The sequence below is a fragment of the Ylistrum balloti genome, unplaced genomic scaffold, assembly GCF_031769215.1.
Source record: "Ylistrum balloti isolate Yb309-2 unplaced genomic scaffold, AGI_CSIRO_Ybal_v1 Utg371544, whole genome shotgun sequence".
Lineage (NCBI taxonomy): Eukaryota > Metazoa > Mollusca > Bivalvia > Pectinida > Pectinidae > Ylistrum > Ylistrum balloti.
In genome coordinates, this window is record NW_026782795.1 from 104,195 (window position 1) to 126,515 (window position 22,321).

The window sequence follows — 22,321 nt, forward strand, 5'->3', positions numbered from 1 at the left end:
GAAACACTGATGCCCACATACATATTTCTGATATCCTTGGATGTTTCTAACATACCTGCTGAAAATGGCAAATCTAGCAATTTTAATTCAAAATATCCTGCCAATTCACTGTATTACGGGAATTTAAAAAACTAAAATTGGTTCATTTTAAAGCAATTATAAAACAAGTTATGTTAACTTGTATCAATCGCTTTTGTTGGTGGAAATGGATGAGTACCCGAGTAAGTAAAATTCCCACATGGTCAGGTATGTGTCTCCATACCAAATCCATTCAGGGAATCATGGTCAGGTATGTGTCTCCATACCAAATCCATTCAGGGAATCATGGTCAGGTATGTGTCTCCATACCAAATCCATTCAGGGAATCATGGTCAGGTATGTGTCTCCATACCAAATCCATTCAGGGAATCATGGTCAGGTATGTGTCTCCATACCAAATCCATTCAGGGAATCATGGTCAGGTATGTGTCTCCATACCAAATCCATTCAGGGAATCAAACCCTGGATGTCATGGTGACAGAAGAGTGTGGTAACATTGCATCTTATAATTATGTAATAGTCCAAACAGATGGAACAGAATTAACAACAAATTTGCAAAAGAAATTGTTACTGACCTCGCCAGTGGCTAAGTCAACCAACACGTTGTCAAGATGCCGATCTCCCAGTCCTATTATGTATCCAATCATGGACATGACAGCTGTGGAACGGGCATATGTTTGGGTCACATGCCACCATTCATTGGAGCCGGTACTGTGGCACCATAGTTCCCTGTAACCAAGCAACATACTTTAATTATATAATAGGTGAGAAAGCAAAGATCCTTTTATTTAAGGAGAATGACCAGTTCATTTAGTTCTAGACTGCTAGATTTATAAAAATGAATGCCAAAATAAACAGTTTTTCTCTATTTCATTCATTGAAAATTATGGACCAACTTCTCATACCACTTAAGGTGCCATGAATTTTCAAAAGGGACCAAGAACTAACTTAACAACAAAATATCAAATAACAAAATATGTCCATTTCTAAACCAAAAGGTTTGGGGGCATCTTTAACGTGCAATTAACATCTAAATAACTTCTCTTTCTTCCTAAATAACTGTAACTTCCAATAAGTGTAAAAATGTTAGTGAATAAATATCTAGACAGTGTCACAATTCTTCTACCACACAGAGACCTTAAAAAGTTCTGCTCATTCTTCTTTATTCAACATGAAGTTTGAAAGTCAGAGAAATTCCAAACAAATTTGAAATCTGTTTCACTGGATTTACAGGAACTACATTTTGATTTCAAATGATTCAAAACGCAATTTACATTTGCCAAGCCACGCTTAGACACACACCCAGACTGACAGATTACTGGCAAGCCCTTACCCTCTACCACAAAAGTCAAGAAAGACTGTTACAAAAAAACCCCATACAAACAAATAAATTCAACAATCTGATCTTTTTTTAATTTATGATAGCAGTATCCTTGGACCTTAGAATAGGGGATATGAAAATCAATATCCCAAGTAAGCACTTTGGGTAAGGAAGCATTGTATGAAGTTTGATTTATACTGGGCAGAGCAAACTCAAGTTACCACACAGAAACTGACTGTGACCTTTGACCTTTGGACCTGAATGGCAATTTATCTAAAATCTAGCACTTTTAGTTAAGAAGCTTTGCATCTAGTTTGAATTCAATGGATGTTCCATTTCACTTCTGGGTCTGACAGTAATTCCTAGCAAGCATTTTCAGTAAGAAAGCATTGTATGAAGTTTGAGTTTGATTTGCCCAAGGGAACCCAAGTTATATCACAGAAACCAATTTTCTACTTAGACAGTTACCTGGACCATTCACCCTGGGACATGAAAATTAATCCAAAGCAAGTCATTTTTGTATGAAAGCACTGTATGAGGTTTGAGTTTGACTGGCCAAAGCAAACTTGAGTTATCGCTAGGAAACTGATTTTTCTATTTATAGCAACAGAGACCTTGACCTTCGACCTTCAAAACTGTAAAGCAATCCCGAGCAAACACTTTCATAAGGAAGTACTTGATGCAGGGCCCTGACATCCCAGAGTCAGCATGGTAAGTACTGACCGTGCTAGTAAATCTCCTGGTGTCTCCTCCTTCAGTTCCTGTAGGACAGTCCTAAGGACGCTAAGTGGCCACTCCTTCCTGTTCTCTAGATTGGTAACTCCCTGCAGGTTCAAAAATTTACTTCATAATTTTTTCATCACACTATTTCTTTTTTTGAAACATCACCACTGAACAAATATATTAAAGATGATTGAATTTCTTGAAAATTATCTGATTTCTCTATTTTTAGTTTAAGGCACATTTCATCAACATGAGACAGATAAGCTACATTTTAAAAACAAACAGGCAATGAAAAAACTGTAAAGGGCCTGTTTCCAGTAATGTTAATTCTCCATAGGAGCCTGCCCCCGTATAATTTCTTATCTAGCTCAACTACTGTTTTTTTCTTTTCCGAAAAATAATTTTACACCTTTCCGACACCCAGATTTCATAATTTCAGTGAAAGTGTATTTTTATAGAGTTGTCAATTTCAGCATCAAAGACATCAGTTCGTAAATAAAAGAAGGTTATCTTGAAATTGTAATTCGCAACATAGTATAAATTTCTTTTGATAAATATTTCCAAAACATCGTGTTTATTCATAAAACATAAAAAAAAAATATTCTCGGATGAAAATGCACTTGCAGAGACACAATTATGAAGAAAAATGCCATAAATTTGCAATTTTCTCCCGTTATATAGTTTTGGATGCAAATTTCCATCAGAAAATCGGATAGAGCTTTACTTGTTTCATATGTGTACCAAAAATCAGCTAATTCCATGTGGTGGAACGTTCTCATATCGCCGCCTGAATGTGGTTGTAAATTGAAAGAAAAGGGGAAATGAGTAACAACCTTGTCTGAAACCCTATTATATAGCTTATTATATACAAACTTTTATATTGAATATCAGAGCGGATATTTTCATGACAGTTTTATGATGTGTAAAAAAAAAAAAAATAAATAAAGTACTGTTTCCCCGTCTCGATCTTGATTACTTGAGAACCATTACATGTGGAACGTATCAGATATCTCTGGCTCCTGGTTACATCGCCAAACATTTAAGTGATGACGGCGACTATGAGGTGTGGCTTTACCAGCACTCCCCAGACCTGCTCCGATGTCAAATACATTCTCGACTCAAAAGCCAAACGAAATATAACGTTTGGATACGGTTCACCGTTTCACCTGATGTTGAGGCCCCAATAAAGGACTACTACTGCCAGTGCCCAGTTGGAAAGAGAACGATGGGAATGTGTGCGCACATCTCCAGTATCTTGTACTACCTTGGGTATTACAGGACGCTGGAAAACCCTCGACCATTACAACCACAGGTAAAGAAATTCCGACAAAACATGAAATAGTTTTCCATGCGGCAACAACGTGCTTATGTCAAAAGTATGTTTGGGGCTCGATATGAAAGATCCCCGTTACCATGTGACTAACCAAACTTATAAATATAGGTATTATACAATCGCCCGTAGCTATGAACACTCCCGTAAATGCGAAAACCAACCAAAATCATAAGGAACACGTTTTGTTTGTTGTTCTGTCTATTTGTCAGCCAATGTCTTCAACCACGGGGACTTGCGAAGTAGCCATCTTGGATTTTTTTATGAAAAAGTGTTTCTCTCACTTTTTTTCATATCTGTGTACATATTCTCAACATACCGAGCAAATACTCTCGTTTTTTTGTTAATTATTTAAAGAAAGTCGAAAATCGGCAATTCAACCATAGGCTAATTCAACCCAACATTTGAAAATGTTCCACCACTTACATTTTGATGATTTTTCCTCTCATCAATAGCATTTTACGTACTATTTAGTAGGATAAAAATTGGTTTGCATCCAACGCCCATAAAAGGGTGTATTCTCTAAAAAACACAGTTTTTGTATCTAAAATGTTATCATCGAAAATGGCATTTTTGAGATTGTTTCTTCCATAAAACAGCCAAATGGCGTGATGGAAACATGATTTTTTTGTCACAATCATGCCATGAATATATTCTTTACGGTGACTATCATTTGATTAGATTTTCATTAATATTTTACATAACATGCACATTTTATCAACACTTAGACAGCTTCTGAAAGGTACAACTTTGAGGAGCCATAAAAAACAAACCAAGTGACCTAAATCTTTATACTTTATAGATTTGTGACCACAACGGCATGGGCAATGCACCACCAACAGGAAATTTGAATCAGAGAAGGGGCCGTTTTGGAAACCGGCCCTTTATTTTTTTCGAAAAAAAAAAAACACATGACAGGCATACTAACGGAAAAAAAAGTTTTTTTCCGGTGGTAAATATTTCAAATGTTTTATGGATGATCATACCATTGTTAAGATGTTTATATTAATTCCTCATTACTGATTAAAATTTGATAAGTTCTGTTGTCTCAACACAGACGGCATTGGCATGGATAGCGTTTAAACGTGGATACCCTACGCCATTTCCTGATCAAAATCAATAGCGGGTGTGCCCACCTCGAGCTGCAGTCGCTGCTCTAACACTCCTTACAACTGACCCCATCAAATTGTTTATGGTCCTTTGTGGGATGTTATTCCACTCCTGAAGAAGGGCCTGCGTGAGCTGAGCGACATTGTATGGGACGTTGATGCGCTTCCTGAGCTTCCTGTCCAGCTCGTCCCACAAATACTCAATTTGGGACAGATCTGAACTGTAGGGTGGCCAGTCGAGTACTGGGACATTGTTTTGGTTGAGGATTTTTTATTTTTGGTTGAGGACACACTCTAGCAACCTGTGGCCTCGCATTTTCCTGCTGCAACGTAAGGTTTCACGCTTGGATTAGTGGAAGGACGTGAGGAATGAGGACCTGATCCCGATATCGGACGGCTGTAAGACTGCCTTGGATGAGCACGAGAGGTGTTTTCACGCCATAAGAAATCCCCGCCCAAACCATAACAGACCTCCCCCGAATCTGTCGTTTTCTTTAACACATGTGTCAAAATATCACTCACCGCAACATTGATAGCAACGTTTTCGTACAACGTGAACCGAGACTCGTCTGTGAATAACACACGTCTCCAGCGGGCCTAGGGAAACCAATTTGGTGCATGTGCATGCTGCCATTGCATTCGACATTGACGTCGCCTGAGTGTAAGTTGCGGACCAACATCGCAGTCTGAAATTGGTTACGTAGGTGTGAGAGACGTATGCCCTGATCTTGACGTGGCGTCGTAACGAGTGGACGGCCGCTCCTGGGATGGTCAGCTATTCTTCCCGTGGCCCTGAGACGCCAAACTAATTGAGCTATCGTTGACTCATGGACTCTAAATTGCTGGGCGACGAGACGTTGCGATTTGCCTTGTAGAATTCGGGCAATAGCCCTACCCCTATCAACTTCGGACATTCGCGGCATGTTGCTTTTTAATCGCCTTGGAATGAAATGTTGTGCACTGGATGTGTGCTGTTAAAAACTTGGAATTGGTATGGTTTTTAAGTTGATTGCATGTGGTAGTGCTTTGTTGGAAAATCTGTTCAAATCGTGCAGCGTCGCCTGTGGTCACAGTTGACCGAATTTAAACCGACGTTTATTTAGACAGTACACTGAGGTATTTATGTGTCACATTTCACAACATTTGGTCTACGGATAAAAAAGTTATATTACCAAAACTGAACATGCATTTCTTTTTTCCGCTTGTATATATTAAGATGATTGAATTCCTTGAAAATTATTGAATTTCTTTATGTTTTGTTTTAGGCATATTTAAGAGACATTAGTCAGATCAGTCAATAATTCTATAAATTCATCAACATCTAGTCCAGCAACCTACCTTGTCCCTTAGAGCTGGTGTGAGTTTGTTATAAAAAATGTCACTGGGCCGGGCAATGCTAGGTTGTGCATTGGCCTGGGTCGAGCTGCTAACACTGCCAGACTGTGGAGACATTGTGGAACATTCTCATCACAATCTACTTACACAAGACTCATACTCCATGAATAAACAAAATATTGTACAATAGTGAAAAATGAACTTACTTCATATTTACTTTAACCACTGGAAAATGTAATTAATAATGCACAATTTTTTTAATTAAACACTGAATAAAAGACTTCCTGCTTTGTCTTATTTAAAAAATAATCTCAAAGGGAACATATTAGTATCTAAAGGATTTTTTTCTATACAATATCATAAACTTATCCATCACAGCTTCAAAACATTTGCCTGTTGTAACAGAAGATGCATACCTTGGCAGCCTGAGCCAGGGCATCCCTCTGTTGCCAGCGTTTATAGAGACCAAACAGGGGTGAGGCTCCATCCACCCACTGTATAAGTCCAGAACGAGGGCCAAGGGGTGTTACTGAGTAGTGACGTGCTCGATACAATTGTTGGTCGCCACTGAGAGCAAAATAGCACGATACTTTTTATTCTACCTTTCATTTTACAGAGATTCATGCACTAAAATTCTCAGTCTAACAATCTGAATATTTTGGAACCTTTCACAGTAAAATCTTAAGAAAAAGAAATTGAAATCGAAAGTCACCTCAAAATGTTAACATTTTGTTGTAATGTATTGCAAGGCACAATTTGCAGTTCATTTACAGTGTAGAAGGCCTTATTTTCAAGTAAGTATAATTTCACTTGCCATATAATAATTATTTGAGACTCTATTTAGGACCTCACATTCACACCTCATCATCACACCTACCAGTTGATGCAACTGTACATTAATACAACAAACAAATGTTGTATATTTAGAGAGCTACCTAAGTTCTACACCCACAGCATGGGTCAAGCTTGATATAAAATTCCAATTCTGTATAAAGCCAGAGGGGTGAAATGTTTACTTACTTTGAAGCACTGGCAAACATGTTATTGACAATACTGAGAAACTGCATGATCCTTTCGTCCAGATGCAGATCCTCTAGGCCTTTGAACAGGTATGGGTATCTGAAATTAAGAAATATAAATATTAAGTAAAAACATAAATTCATGTCAACACCACATCAGGATCTAACTGAAGATTACATTATATCGTACAAGCCTTGATCAACTATAACAGCATTAGTGGAAAACCACATCAGGATTACAAAACTAAAATTCTCCACCACAAATTATAACTTATATGGCCAGTCATTATATACCCAGCTGTAATTACTGCTGGACCAAGCATATTAAACATTAGTACCCAGCTGTAATTACTGCTGGACCAAGCATATTAAACATTCGTACCCAGCTGTAATTACTGCTGGACCAAGCATATTAAACATTCGTACCCAGCTGTAATTACTGCTGGACCAAGCATATAAAACATTAGTACCCAGCTGTAATTACTGCTGGACCAAGCATATTAAACATTCGTACCCAGCTGTAATTACTGCTGGACCAAGCATATTAAACATTCGTACCCAGCTGTAATTACTGCTGGACCTAGCATATAAAACATTAGTACCCAGCTGTAATTACTGCTGGACCAAGCATATAAAAACATTAGTACCCAGCTGTAATTACCGCTGGACCAAGCATATAAAAACATTAGTACCCAGCTGTAATTACCGCTGGACCAAGCATATAAAAACATTAGTACCCAGCTGTAATTACCGCTGGACCAAGCATATAAAAACATTAGTACCCAGCTGTAATTACCGCTGGACCAAGCATATAAAAACATTAGTACCCAGCTGTAATTACTGCTGGACCAAGCATATAAAAACATTAGTACCCAGCTGTAATTACTGCTGGACCAAGCATATAAAAACATTAGTACCCAGCTGTAATTACTGCTGGACCAAGCATATAAAAACATTAGTACCCAGCTGTAATTACTGCTGGACCAAGCATATAAAAACATTAGTACCCAGCTGTAATTACTGCTGGACCAAGCATATAAAAACATTAGTACCCACCTGTAATTACTGCTGGACCAAGCATATAAAACATTAGTACCCAGCTGTAATTACTGCTGGACCAAGCATATAAAAACATTAGTACCCAGCTGTAATTACTGCTTGACCAAGCATATAAAAACATTAGTACCCAGCTGTAATTACTGTTGGACCAAGCATATAAAAACATTAGTACCCAGCTGTAATTACTGCTGGACCAAGCATATAAAACATTAGTACCCAGCTGTAATTACTGCTGGACCAAGCATATAAAACATTAGTACCCAGCTGTAATTACTGCTGGACCAAGCATATAAAACATTAGTACCCAGCTGTAATTACTGCTGGACCAAGCATGTAACACTTGCAGTATGTAGAGAATTTCTGTTGACACACTTTATAGCCTTCCTCTGTTTGGTCTCTTAACCGGGATTTGATCACAGGAAAAGAAGCAAATAAAATACAAGTTCTCTTACTTTTTGCCATCTGATCCAATGAAAACAAGTTTCTTTGGTTTGGTCTTGGTTGGGAGGATCTGCAGGGTGTTAGACACAGATTCTATTGTTACAACCTAAAGCAGAAAAAGGGAATTTCCTTAATTCAAAAATTAACATTAAACATCAGCTGAAAAACAATGTACCATATAAATATGCTAATATTTATTTTTGTAGGATAGCAATAACAACATAAACATGATATAGAAACAGTAGCAGTAATTACAAAACAGTACACAAGATACATGTACTATACCTGTAAAACTTCAGCAGGAAAGTGACTTTAACCTGGTACATAGTAATAGAGCTATTCCTGTGATCACTTAAGATGCAGTAAATCTACAATAATTCTATTTTAATCTCAGAGTTTAAAGATCACTGTTCATTACTACCATCCACAGAAGATCACCTACCCGTCCTGAGGTACCTAAACCTGGCATGGCAATCACAGTGTTTTTGAGGGAGGCCAATTTTGGACTGATTTTCTCCATCCGAAGTATAAGACTGCTACGTTTCTGGGCCCTCTGCTGCAAACTTGAATGGAGCTAGAAACACAAACATCACATCATGTTAATCTTTTTGTAGCTTAACTTCTAAACCATAAATTTTCAATTTTCATTAATTTCGAAAAAACAGGTATCATATTTTTTGGTCTATCAGCTGCAGGCAATTTGATCCACATATAAGCCACATCGGAATATAAGTTGCATCCTTTCTTATGATATAGTGACCATTATTGTTGACATTTGATATACTGGTGACAGATAATGGAAGGCAGTTCTTACAAAGTGGTAACCGTTATATTGGTTTAAACAATATCTTATTTTCAGATTTTCATTTACAACATACACATACACAAATCATAAAACTGAAAATTGATCTGGCAACAAGATTATAAATCTTATATTAAGCCATCTCCAATATGAAACAGTTACAATAGTACAATTTACATTAAACACATTGAAAGAGATTTCTTTTTTTAACTTAACATTCACTGATGAACACTGACCGTTAATATGTAAACCATAAGGAGATAACATAATTTGATAAGATAGGAGAAAGGAAGAGGTAAAGAGAGCACAAAGAAACTCTATCCGGCACCTAGAATCTACCCGACTCCACGATGTACCTTTGCACCTTTTCAAATATAATGATATTATCATCTTGAGACAGGTTTGGGTCACCATAAATGAGTAATTCTAGTGATAAATTGAAATTTAATGTATCTAGGGTATTTTCTCTAGCTCGATTATAGCGTACACACTGCATCAGATAATGATAAGGAGTTTCAACCTGCCCACATACACATAGATCTGTATCTGAAACATGATTATTATAGAGATGATAATTGAGAGAGCTACATCCAAGACGACGACGAGTGTGCATTACCTGAGCCCAGCACCTGAACCGTTATGTTGACCAAAGTTTGTTGATATAACAGACAACAGAGGACATTCTATCAATGTTGTCTATGGAATATTACATAATGTTTGTTGATATAACAGACAACAGAGGACATTCTATCAATGTTGTCAATGGAATATTACATAATGTTTGCAAATGAATTATACACAGATAATCCTTTATCTTATTGATATATTTCAAAAACATAAAATAGCAAAAATCAAACTTGTTTGCCTTGGATGCCTTCAGATTGTCTACACACAGATCTGGGGCCTGACGTTACTTAATCTCTGCATCAGTGTCTGCACCATTAAATATTAACGAAGGTCTTTGTATGCTGACTAAATTTCTAAAGTCCTATATAATTTCTCTTGTAAGTTACATGAAGCAATTCATATCATAAACAAGCATGGCAGTCATTCTAGAATTTGATGTATAGTCCTTTGTACTATTGATCCCCGGCTGCTGTAAACTTCTGCCATGTAACCAGGAAACTTCATTACATATGATAGGGATTCACATTAAAAGGTATAATCAATCAAATCCACATGAATGATATTTTCGTATCAATATTCATTCTGTATGAGATTGCAAATGACAGTTCAAGATGATTTGTTCCAGTAATATACTTGTGGATTGGTAAGCTACCTAATTTTTTTTCTTTATTATTCATCTCACCAATTTTTTTTTTTCATTCACATATAAGCCACACCGGTATATAAGCTGCATGCCTGACTCACGAGAAAAAAAGGTGCAGCTTAAATATTAGGAGTAAAGGATTTCTGAACATACAAACTTGGGTACTGAAGATAAAATGTCTGCCTTACCTGTTTGAAGTGTTGCCAACTGCTGTTAGGATGGCTTGGATTGGTGGGGTTGCGAAGTTTCTCCATGGCAGCGTTGATGAGTTTACCATAAGTGTCATGAAACCACACCTCATGTGGTGTCTCAGGCACCTCACTGGTAATCTCCTGTAGCTTCTCCATGGTATACAGTGTCTGCAAACAGCAACAATACTGTAAGTTAACTGTAACCCATGTATTGATTCTGCTAACAATAACCAAAATTATATGAATTCTATATCAAACTCATGCCTTGCTTTATTTCAAAGTCAACAAAGAAATGAGGGTTAAGTTATCACACTCAATTCCTAGATATTTTTTTATAAAAAGTAGAGCGGATTTTGTTTATGTTTTTTTACCAGTTGGACCAACATTGCTCATTTACAGGTATGTCTCAGTTTATGCCTGAAATGTTACTTGTGACGAAGAACCAGTTTGTCCAACAACGAGAATAGGCCCTAGGTAACCATGGCCATAGTCTTGACACAAAGAGACAAAAATCATCTCACACCTGAAATTTGAATGAAGTTTGACCAAACCGAAAGACAGCGATATAATCATTAACAAAATCAACCTCAGAAAATGGCTTACGCTTCAAAAATCATGTTAATTGATCAAGGACTTTGAACTTTGATGTCTGAAATCCTACCGGCTTCATAATGGTTCTGTGCTTCTCTTTAATGATGGCCAGTTTTTCATCCTTGGTCAGAGAACTGTTGGCCATGACCTTTTTCACCTCTGCCTCAAGTTGGCTGAGTTTGCGCGAGACATCCTGGTGTTGTTGATTGAGTGTGCCGAGCCAGAGTTCATCCCAGAGCAGAGTGATACGTCGTAACTCTTGTACTAGTTGTTTTACTTCACCTATCATTCTAAAAACAAATTTTGAAATTTGTATGTTTGTTCCATTCATTTACTGATTCAATATTATCATTCCTAGTAATTTTCTTAAATCTTATCAAATAGAATACAAAACAAAACCATTGTATTTTAATTGTAAAAGTAAAACCTAAAAAAGATCTTTAACTTTCATCAAATTTACTTGTTCCAAATGTTATAGAGACATAATTATTTTTGTAAAATTAAATTATTCAAAAGTTTGATAATCTTTACACAATTTAGACTTTTTGTCCATTTACTATAATTTTAACCTTACAGACTTTTTAAGAATTTTATGATATTATAAATGATTAGTAAGACTTGGTTTAAGGTTAGGGTTACCTTGGGTTGTTGACGGCGAGGGTGTCGACAATGGAGGTGAGACAGTTCTGAAGCATGGTGGTAGAGGGGTCCTCTTCCTCCCCTTCCTCCTCCTGGGACTGTTGCTCCTCCTCTCCGCCCTCCTCCAGCTGCTCAGCCAGATAGTTGTTTAGAAGGCCTGTTACAAAACAAAGGAAATTTCAATGTAAAACTATAAAATGTTATGATAAGTAAACAGCGTGTAATATGGGAATCACAGATGCCATTTCCACCAATCAAACTTAAATTTGTAACTTCTGCATAAATGATTAAATCTGCACTATTTTGACAAGGAACTACCACATAAATAATTGCATTTACACCAAAGGTTTATTAAGTTCAAATTTATTCCAGAATCCAGAGAAAGGTGATTTAATTTGTTAGTTTTTGTCAAAAATTTATGCACAAGAGTCTGAATATACATAATAAAGAACTGTTCCATCATCAGATGCATAAGCAATACTTCATTGCTTGAGTTGGTATCTGCCTAGTTAGATGTATTTCAACAGGACAATCAAATTCTATTGCATACAGTTATATATAAACTCACTGTTCCTGTTCTGTTCTTTAGCAAACTTGTCTGTGGATGAGCTTCCTACAACAGCTGGGTACACAATAAGGTGAGGTGCGTCCTGAGCTACACGACACAGTAAGTCAGAGATGCTCTGTCTCACATAAAACTCAGGGTGACTCAACCGTGAAAACAGCTGGGGAATGATGCCTGGAACAGTAACAACCAAGTTTTTCATAAAATGATAGCAAGATAAACTACACAAGATTACACCTGGCTAACCATATAACCCAACCTTCATTTTGACCATTCATCAAAAACTACCAGGGTGAATTATATATCCCATTTATTACAAATAGACAATAATTCAAGCCTAATGAAAGGGATTGAAGTTTTTTAAGTCACACCTTTCCAGGGAGCAGTGGGTGTGCTAGCAAGGCCACTCTCCAGAACATTTCTCAGCTCCCATGCATGCTTAACCAGGAGTCGAAGTAGTCGCAATGTTGCAATCACATTACCATCTTCATCACTCTGAACCACTTCTGTCTGCAAATGGACACAACTGAACGTTATCAAAACCATCAAATGAAATTTTAAACATTCCTAAAGTACTCAAATATAGTAAACACAAATATTTCAGTCATGAAGACATTTACAAACAAACCAGACATCTCAGCAATCAAGCCAGATATCTTACAGTTCCCAAGCAGTAGATCTTTATATATATGTAAGAACCATGGCGATGAAAATAATGTTCATTCATCCCGAGTCTCCTAGCTTTCAACACTGTAGTAAAGTATGACAGTTTTTTCCCTAATGTGTTACCCTTATGTGGTCAGCACCAAAAATGCTGAATCTCTTTACAAGTGCATCCATCCTACTGTTTTATATTTCATGAAACTAGATTCTCTTTCATCTTTCTCAGAAATCACAAGTGGGTTGATAAGAGGAGATGACTCGGGTGTCGTACCAGTCCATTGAGTTGTAGGTAAGTGAAGTAAGCCTTGGCAGACAGTTGGTAGTAGTGATAGACACGATGGACCACTCCCCTCCACACATTCAGAAGAGCTTCTATACAATCATCTGAGGCTATCTGTAGTGACAGGCAGCATGACAACAACTGCTTCCTCGTCGTTTCTGTACCCTCATCACCAAGATCCTGCAAAAAGGCCAACATATTAAGTGTAAGAGTTACTTAAAACCTGTGAGAAATTTTGCCTTCAGGTAGAATATTAAAAAAATTTTAAAAAGACACATATATCAGTCTATTTAGTTTTCATTATGACAGTGTTCTTTAGTTGATCTTGTAAATCAGACATAAAGGGAAACAAATATAGACTCCTGACTTTTTTTATATGAAAAATAAACCCAGTAATGTTACATGACCAGTGATTGGCTGAATTATGAATCAATGAAGTCTTGTTAATATCCCATCTCTTTACTTTGAGGGTATAATTATATATGACAGACTTACCTGGTCCTGCTCCCCTATGTCTTCCTCGTTTGATACCTGTGTGTGTATCTGACTGAGCACACTCAACACCTTGGCTGTTTCCTCATTACTAGTACCCTACAAAATATATTACAATATTCTTATGGTTGTTATCTAAAATGTTCTTGCAAAACTTCCTTCCATAACATCAAGTAATAAATTCTCTAAGTGATATGAGGTTTACATCTTTTCATCAGGAGGTAGGAAAGATTAAGGTTACACCAATTAGCAAATGCCAAATCTTTCTTTTCACAAAAAATGAAATATATTCTGTTCTTTCTCTTACTTTGGGTAGTAGTGACAGGACCTCTGCCTTCTCATCTGTAAGAAGTTCCACTGACCCATGGCTGTAAAATAAAAAAAAATGTTTATACAATGTTCTAGGGTATAGAGGTAAGATGTGATAACAATTATCAAAATAAAATCATTTGTTTACTTTATAATAGTAAGCCTATAAATGTATCAAGAAAAAGTGTTCATTTTAATAATAAAGATTCATGTAAAACAAACAGAAAACCTTCCAGCAAAAGGCCCAGAACATTGAACCATTAATGACCTGGAAAAAACTCAAAAACAGGACCAAGAAACAAGCTCAAAAACAAAGTGTAACCAAAACAGGACAGATCTTAAGATGGGTGCTTTAAGTCCCCTGATCAAGCCATGACATCTAAATGAAGCTATGTGGTTACCTGGCATTGTCAACAGCCTTTCTTCCCCACTTGTAACACCAACTAGCAAGGGAGAACCAGGCCTTACTCAGTGTAGCAGACTCCATTGTTCCCAGGTGAAGGATTCGCCCCACTACACTGTCTATGTCAGACAAGATTGGGTTGTCTCCAATCTTCAGCACTGAAACAAGAAACCACTTTAAACATTATAATTACTGTATAAGTCTTACATATCTGAGAGTAAATTGAATGTACTATAATTGAGTAACTTTGCACTGGCAAAGAATAAACAAAATGACCACTTTTATAATCATAAAATAAAAACAAACAGGCTTCCAACCTTCATCACTGTCTTCCAAAACCAAGCCGAGTTTCTTCCTGGCCCCACGTTCCTCAGTCTCCAGCAAAAGGTTCAGGTTGTGAACCAAAATAGACACATTACTGTCCTTCACTTTGTCCTCTGTAACTCCTGCTATTTTCAGCTGACTAGCAGCACTGACCAGCATCTTGTGGTCCATCTGTAGCCACTTGACCAATGTGAGGAGTGACCTGGCTGACAACTCACTACAATTAACTAAGCTTGTCTTGTCCTTGACTTCTGCTTGAAGGTCACTACAAATGTACCCCACCACACTACTGCTTAACACATTAATGCTGTCCTTGTTTTGACCAATGCTGTGAAGGAGTTTTGAACCTTCACGTTCCACCTTCAGGATGTCCAACTGGCTTATGGCTCGATTTGGTGAACGGAGTCCAGTCAGTGCTGGCAGCAGGCAATCTACATCAACCATTCGACCATTGTCTGAAGTTTCCTTCATCATTGTACCTATCTGACGAAGAAGTAAGTCCTCTGCTAGGTTGAAGTTGCTCTGTTTACGTGCTAGTGAAGCTGTGGACAGTCGCAGCTGGAACAACTGATTCTTCAGGCCTGTGAAAAGTATTGTTATAATTCTCTTTTTCACTTCAGTTAATACTGAGACCACTCTTAAGTTAGGGGAATTCAAAAGATGAGAATATTTTCAAACAGGAAATAAACCCATGAAAATTAACAAAATTAACCTGAGTTACAATGCTGTCATTCTTCTTGTAACATGTCATAGAAATAATCTTGTTAATACAGCTAGATAACTGATGTAAACTGTGTATAACATTGACTGCCATCCCATGCTAAGGCTTCTAACCACCTATGTATTAAAAGATATTGCATTCAAAAATGCAATTATCTTTTTTAAACATTTAAAACATTCATGAGCAGTATTTAATAGATCATGTTCTATAGTAACAAATTTAAGCAAGTTTGAACTATTTCCAACTGAATATAAACAAATTATGCTCAAAAATGTCATTTTCTAAATAAGCTATAGTAAACTTTTCTCCTCCCCAGGGGGAAATGTGGGATCCTTGGGTCATTAAATTTACAATTTAAGTAAAGGCCTTTCAATCCATGAAGAGTATTTGAATCTACCATAGTTTCAATGAATTTGACCCTTTTTGGTCCTATACAAACAAAATGTACTATACTGAGAAAGTCCAATGACAACAACTCACCAGTGTGTGTGTCCTGGCCTGGAAGCTGCTGCTGTAGAAGCAGCAGCCTCTGTATCTGCAGGAAAGTATTAACATCATGCTCCTCTTCCTCAAATTTTAGGTTCTCATTTAATGGCAACAGTACAACCTAAAAATATACAATCAGTAGAAATCTGCTCTATCTTTACATTACAGTAGGCAAACTTAACAAAATCTTAATTTGGAAAACTGTCCCAACAACATACAATTATTGTGATTTTGGTTACAACATTCAATTATAGTGATTTTGGTTACAACATTCAATTATTGTGATTTTGGTTACAACATTCAATTATTGTGCATTCAATTATTGTGATTTTGGTTACAACATTCAATTATTGTGCATTCAATTATTGTGATTTTGGTTACAACATTCAATTATTGTGATTTTGGTTACAACATTCAATTATTGTGCATTCAATTATTGTGATTTTGGTTACAACATACAATTATTGTGATTTTGGTTACAACATTCAATTACATTCAATTATTGATTTTGGCAATTATTGTGATTTTGGTTACAATTATTGTGATTTTGGTTACAACATTCAATTATTGTGATTTTGGTTACAACATTCAATTATTGTGCATTCAATTATTGTGATTTTGGTTACAACATTCAATTATTGTGCATTCAATTATTGTGATTTTGGTTACAACATTCAATTATTGTGCATTCAATTATTGTGATTTTGGTTACAACATTCAATTATTGTGATTTTGGTTACAACATTCAATTATTGTGATTTTGGTTACAACATTCAATTATTGTGCATTCAATTATTGTGATTTTGGTTACAACATTCAATTATTGTGCATTCAATTATTGTGATTTTGGTTACAACATTCAATTATTGTGATTTTGGTTACAACATTCAATTATTGTGCATTCAATTATTGTGATTTTGGTTACAACATTCAATTATTGTGATTTTGGTTACAACATTCAATTATTGTGATTTTGGTTACAACATTCAATTATTGTGATTTTGGTTACAACATTCAATTATTGTGATTTTGGTTACAGCATTCAATTATTGTGATTTTGGTTACAACATTCAATTATTGTGATTTTGGTTACAACATTCAATTATTGTGCATTCAATTATTGTGATTTTGGTTACAACATTCAATTATTGTGATTTTGGTTACAACATTCAATTATTGTGATTTTGGTTACAACATTCAATTATTGTGATTTTGGTTACAACATTCAATTATTGTGATTTTGGTTACAGCATTCAATTATTGTGATTTTGGTTACAACATTCAATTATTGTGATTTTGGTTACAACATTCAATTATTGTGCATTCAATTATTGTGATTTTGGTTACAACATTCAATTATTGTGATTTTGGTTACAACATTCAATTATTGTGATTTTGGTTACAACATTCAATTATTGTGATTTTGGTTACAACATTCAATTATTGTGATTTTGGTTACAACATTCAATTATTGTGATTTTGGTTACAACATTCAATTATTGTGATTTTGGTTACAGCATTCAATTATTGTGATTTTGGTTACAACATTCAATTATTGTGATTTTGGTTACAACATTCAATTATTGTGCATTCAATTATTGTGATTTTGGTTACAACATTCAATTATTGTGATTTTGGTTACAACATTCAATTATTGTGATTTTGGTTACAACATTCAATTATTGTGATTTTGGTTACAACATTCAATTATTGTGCATTCAATTATTGTGATTTTGGTTACAACATTCAATTATTGTGATTTTGGTTACAACATTCAATTATTGTGATTTTGGTTACAACATTCAATTATTGTGATTTTGGTTACATTACGTGATTGCCATGTTCATTTCTGTCAAAAAAAAAAACCAGGCCTTTGAAAGTGCCTCAGTGAGGTGGTTTCCTGTGTTCTCGTGGTAGACATACAGATTAACATATACAAATTTTCGCACCAGTAACATGATTAGAGAATCTACCAGACCCTGACCTTGTTTTTCTTGTCATCTAGTTGTTGGCGGAGAGTTACGATGGTGGCTAGTTCTGTGAGAGTCTGTTGGGACATGAGAAGTGGCCACTCCATCGACTGGATCCTCAGCATGTTTTCAGCAAGTTTCTCCCCGTGGACAAGACAGCGAACCATATCAGTCCTGTGAAACAGCCAGGATACAACTAAACACTTATCGGTAAAAAAACTATCATTCTTGTAAATCAGAGTTTACTCAATACTATATACATACTTAATTTAGCACAGTCAAATTAGAGTGCTTTATCACTTTTTGGCAAATTAGCACAATGATAAATTCATGCATCAGTAACAATTGCTATATATAAAACAACAAGTGAAAATTGCATAAAAAACGCTAAAGTAAGATTACCTGGTACCACAAAGATAATATGATCTACATTATTACAATACATGTGGTTTTATACAATTAAATATCAACTAAACAGCTTGTATATGTATTTTATCCCAGGGAGTGGTTTCTTTGCAAAATGGGTGTAATCTGTCAAATTATCTATTCTACAAAGTCTTCTTTGTCCAGTACACATTGTCTTTGTCCAGTACACATTGTCTTTGATTGAGTATCAGACTTACTTGCTACTAGATTGTTCCATCATCAGTGAAGCCACCTGAATAAAGTTCCTGTGGACCTGGTCCAGTTTCTGAGTTTGACTCCACAGTGGTGGTGTGTGGGCCTTGTCTGTCTTACTGATGTCAGACACCCCTGGGACAAGCTCCAGGTTCTCTCTCACACCTATATAGTCCTCACGTTCAAATGATGATAATGCCCTGAAACAAGATCATCAAAACTCAAATTCATCCATCCCATTTTTTTTCATATCAATATCAATACAAATTAATTATTTTTCAAAAGAGACAACTACAGAAATATCAAATAATGAGAAATCAGTAATTTTAAAAGTAGATTTAAACCAAAAACAATTTTCTTGTCATTTTCATTCAAGGTTTGTTTGCTGTATTGATCACACCATCAGCCAGGATCATTTGATGGTTTCCTTGTAATGACTGGTGGCTACCTCACTGAACAACCTTTAGGAGGTCTGTAGCAATCTAGAGAGAATGGGGTAAAATGGCACAACCATGTCAAAATAGACTAGTCAGTTTCTCAGTTTCCCAAGAAATACAAACTCCCACAGGTACAGAGCACTGTACTATGCATCTCAGACCTTCACCTGCAGTTGTGCCTACTGAGATATTATAGCCTACATCTGTAAACCATTACTATCAAATAATGGATTATAATACACCAACCCACAGGTTCCTATATAACAGCATATACATTTGTTCTGAGCAATTTGTAGGACACCTACTTGATGTAGTTCATGTCAACGTTGGTTTTGAAGGCAGACTGAACATCACTGTGACTGGTATCCTGGCGATATTCTACAACCCTGTCCTGCCATTCCAGCACTGACTCCCAGTCACCTAGTCTTTGATAACAGTCTACCACCTGGTCACAATATATAGAAGATGATAACTTTATAGGTATAATAAACAAAGTCTTTACATATTACCTTATAACAAGAAAGATCCACACTTATCAAAATCAACATTACTGTGCATATTAGCTAATTAATACAAAAAGCAAAAAAAAAAACAAAAAAAAACTACTGCACTGACCCTCCACAGATTATGTTGTAATAATCCGACCCCAGATTATCATCAATCTTTTTTACTTATAGAGTAAATGTAAGATAAAATATTACTGTAAATTGTTACAACTTAAATACATTGTTATTATTTCAGTAAGTCTGCTAATTAGGTAAAATGTCGTACAACACAGTATACCTGATTGACGACCATGTTGAGTTTGTTGATCTGAACAGAGGAGTCATGCTGTTGCTGTGTTTGTTGTGTCTGAGCAGTCTGTTTACTGAGAATTCCGGTGATTCTCTTGGGCATCATTAGCTCACCGGCTGCCCGACCACCCTCAATGTCAACTCTCAAGTCCTCAGAGCTGTCCGAGGAAAGCATGGTCTTCAAAACAGACTTGAATTCCACTGCTGCATTTTCATACCTAAAATATAACAGAGCTTTGATGTCAATTTTCATTCCATCCTGGTATCAACTAAAATACAAAGTCGTTTGAAAATACAAACAGTCAATACCATAATAATTCCTATGTGTATGGTAAAATACCAACAGAGAATTCCATAATAATCCCAATGTGTATGGTAAGTGACCAACAGACAATTCCATAATAATCCCTATGTGTATGGTAAGTGACCAACAGACAATTCCATAATAATCTCTATGTGTATGGTAAGTGACCAACAGACAATTCCATAATAATCCCTATGTGTATGGTAAGTGACCAACAGACAATTCCATAATAATCCCTATGTGTATGGTAAGTGACCAACAGACAATTCCATAATAATTCCTATGTGTATGGTAAAATACCAACAGACAATTCCATAATAATCCCTATGTGTATGGTAAGTGACCAACAGACAATTCCATAATAATCCCTATGTGTATGGTAAGTGACCAACAGACAATTCCATAATAATCCCTATGTGTATGGTAAGTGACCAACAGATAATTCCATAATAATCCCTATGTGTATGGTAAGTGACCAACAGACAATTCCATAATAATCCCTATGTGTATGGTAAGTGACCAACAGACAATTCCATAATAATCCCTATGTGTATGGTAAGTGACCAACAGATAATTCCATAATAATCCCTATGTGTATGGTAAGTGACCAACAGACAATTCCATAATAATCCCTATGTGTATGGTAAGTGACCAACAGACAATTCCATAATAATCCCTATGTGTATGGTAAGTGACCAACAGACAATTCCATAATATTCCCTATGTGTATGGTAAGTGACCAACAGATAATTCCATAATAATCCCTATGTGTATGGTAAGTGACCAACAGACAATTCCATAATAATCCCTATGTGTATGGTAAGTGACCAACAGACAATTCCATAATAATCCCTATGTGTATGGTAAAATAGCAACAGACAATTCCATAATAATCCCTATGTGTATGGTAAGTGACCAATAATGGAGCAAGTCATAAAATGTTTGAGAGGTAAATTCCTTCAGAATGTCTATTCATTTTAAATCCTTAAAACCTGTAAACTTGTATTACCGTCCTGAAGCTTTCTCTACAGCAGCCTTGATCAATGAAACCTTCTTGCCAGTGAGGTCCTTACACCATGTGTAGAGTCCCATCACAGCATCTGCTTGTTTCAGGTCACACAAAGCTTGTACCAGGTATACAAGCGTCTGCTCGAACTCTGGAGTCTACAAAATAACAGGGTAATCAAGATCTTCAACACAATACATTTTGTACATAAATAGACATTACAGGGCTAATATTGGGCTACATTTTGTACTCCAATGACATTATGGAGAATGATTCTGTGCTACATTTTGTACTTCAAGGAACAAATGAGGCTAATATTCCTTCTTGAATCATCTTGCATCAGTATAATTTCCAAAATTTGCAGTCTACTCTTTGAAAGCTTGTTTCAAAAAAGGTAAACTTCCTTAACAAAAAATAAAGCCACAAAAAAGCCAAAACTGAACAAAAATGATAGAAACAGTCCTACTAACAAGCCAACTATAATTAAATGTCAGCTACAAAACAAAGTGGAGTATATCAATTCTTAGGGCAAGGTTTCTAAATGTTCATCATAAGGTCTAATTATCACCTTATCATTGTTCTATTTTCTATGTTCTAAATGCTACACATATTATTGACTTTACATGTGTGTTGTTGTTTTCCTTCATATCCCTCAGCAGCTCATGAGCCTGTCTCACAGCCATGGCTGGCATCCCAGCAGGCAATGCTATCTTGATAATGCTGGACCGAATTCTCGATAACCATTCCAAGCAAGTGGCTTTGTTTGTTCGGAAGAATGTTCGAACAACCTAAAATAAAACAATGGAAATACATGTATAGGAGTACTACTATTGTGTTGTTCTCAATATTAATTTCTATTGTGTGCTGTGCTTGACATTACCTAGTAGCTATTCAAGTCAATGGTATGCTCTCTACACCCAAAATCTTAAGAGGTTCTCTTATACAAGATTAGTCTACTGAGGTGACAGGTGATGTAATAAATGTCCCCAATACACCGGTTTAAAAGAATGAAAGGGACAAAACTCTATATCTAAAAGGGTATAAGCCTCAGTTTTGATAGGTAACAGGCTGCTATTCCAA

The 22,321-nt window shown here is 36.0% G+C and overlaps 1 protein-coding gene across 1 annotated transcript in view; it reads right to left on the reverse strand.

Annotated features, from left to right (window-relative positions):
• The window catches only part of LOC132562894 (serine/threonine-protein kinase SMG1-like), a 97,520-nt gene that overhangs the window by 54,694 nt on the left and 20,505 nt on the right, over positions 1-22,321 (reverse strand). Inside the window, exons 24-47 of the mRNA XM_060227670.1 lie at positions 21,865-22,029; positions 21,245-21,399; positions 19,921-20,149; positions 19,443-19,582; positions 18,706-18,900; positions 18,097-18,256; positions 16,107-16,233; positions 14,899-15,486; positions 14,580-14,739; positions 14,177-14,237; positions 13,873-13,968; positions 13,369-13,557; positions 12,806-12,944; positions 12,438-12,608; positions 11,870-12,026; positions 11,301-11,520; positions 10,637-10,807; positions 8,819-8,950; positions 8,388-8,482; positions 6,878-6,976; positions 6,274-6,424; positions 5,861-5,962; positions 2,084-2,184; positions 615-768 (exon numbers count right to left, since the gene is read on the reverse strand). Of these exons, the coding sequence (XP_060083653.1) occupies positions 615-768; positions 2,084-2,184; positions 5,861-5,962; positions 6,274-6,424; positions 6,878-6,976; positions 8,388-8,482; positions 8,819-8,950; positions 10,637-10,807; positions 11,301-11,520; positions 11,870-12,026; positions 12,438-12,608; positions 12,806-12,944; positions 13,369-13,557; positions 13,873-13,968; positions 14,177-14,237; positions 14,580-14,739; positions 14,899-15,486; positions 16,107-16,233; positions 18,097-18,256; positions 18,706-18,900; positions 19,443-19,582; positions 19,921-20,149; positions 21,245-21,399; positions 21,865-22,029 (3,957 nt within the window). The remainder of the gene's footprint in view (positions 1-614; positions 769-2,083; positions 2,185-5,860; positions 5,963-6,273; positions 6,425-6,877; positions 6,977-8,387; positions 8,483-8,818; positions 8,951-10,636; positions 10,808-11,300; positions 11,521-11,869; positions 12,027-12,437; positions 12,609-12,805; positions 12,945-13,368; positions 13,558-13,872; positions 13,969-14,176; positions 14,238-14,579; positions 14,740-14,898; positions 15,487-16,106; positions 16,234-18,096; positions 18,257-18,705; positions 18,901-19,442; positions 19,583-19,920; positions 20,150-21,244; positions 21,400-21,864; positions 22,030-22,321) is intronic.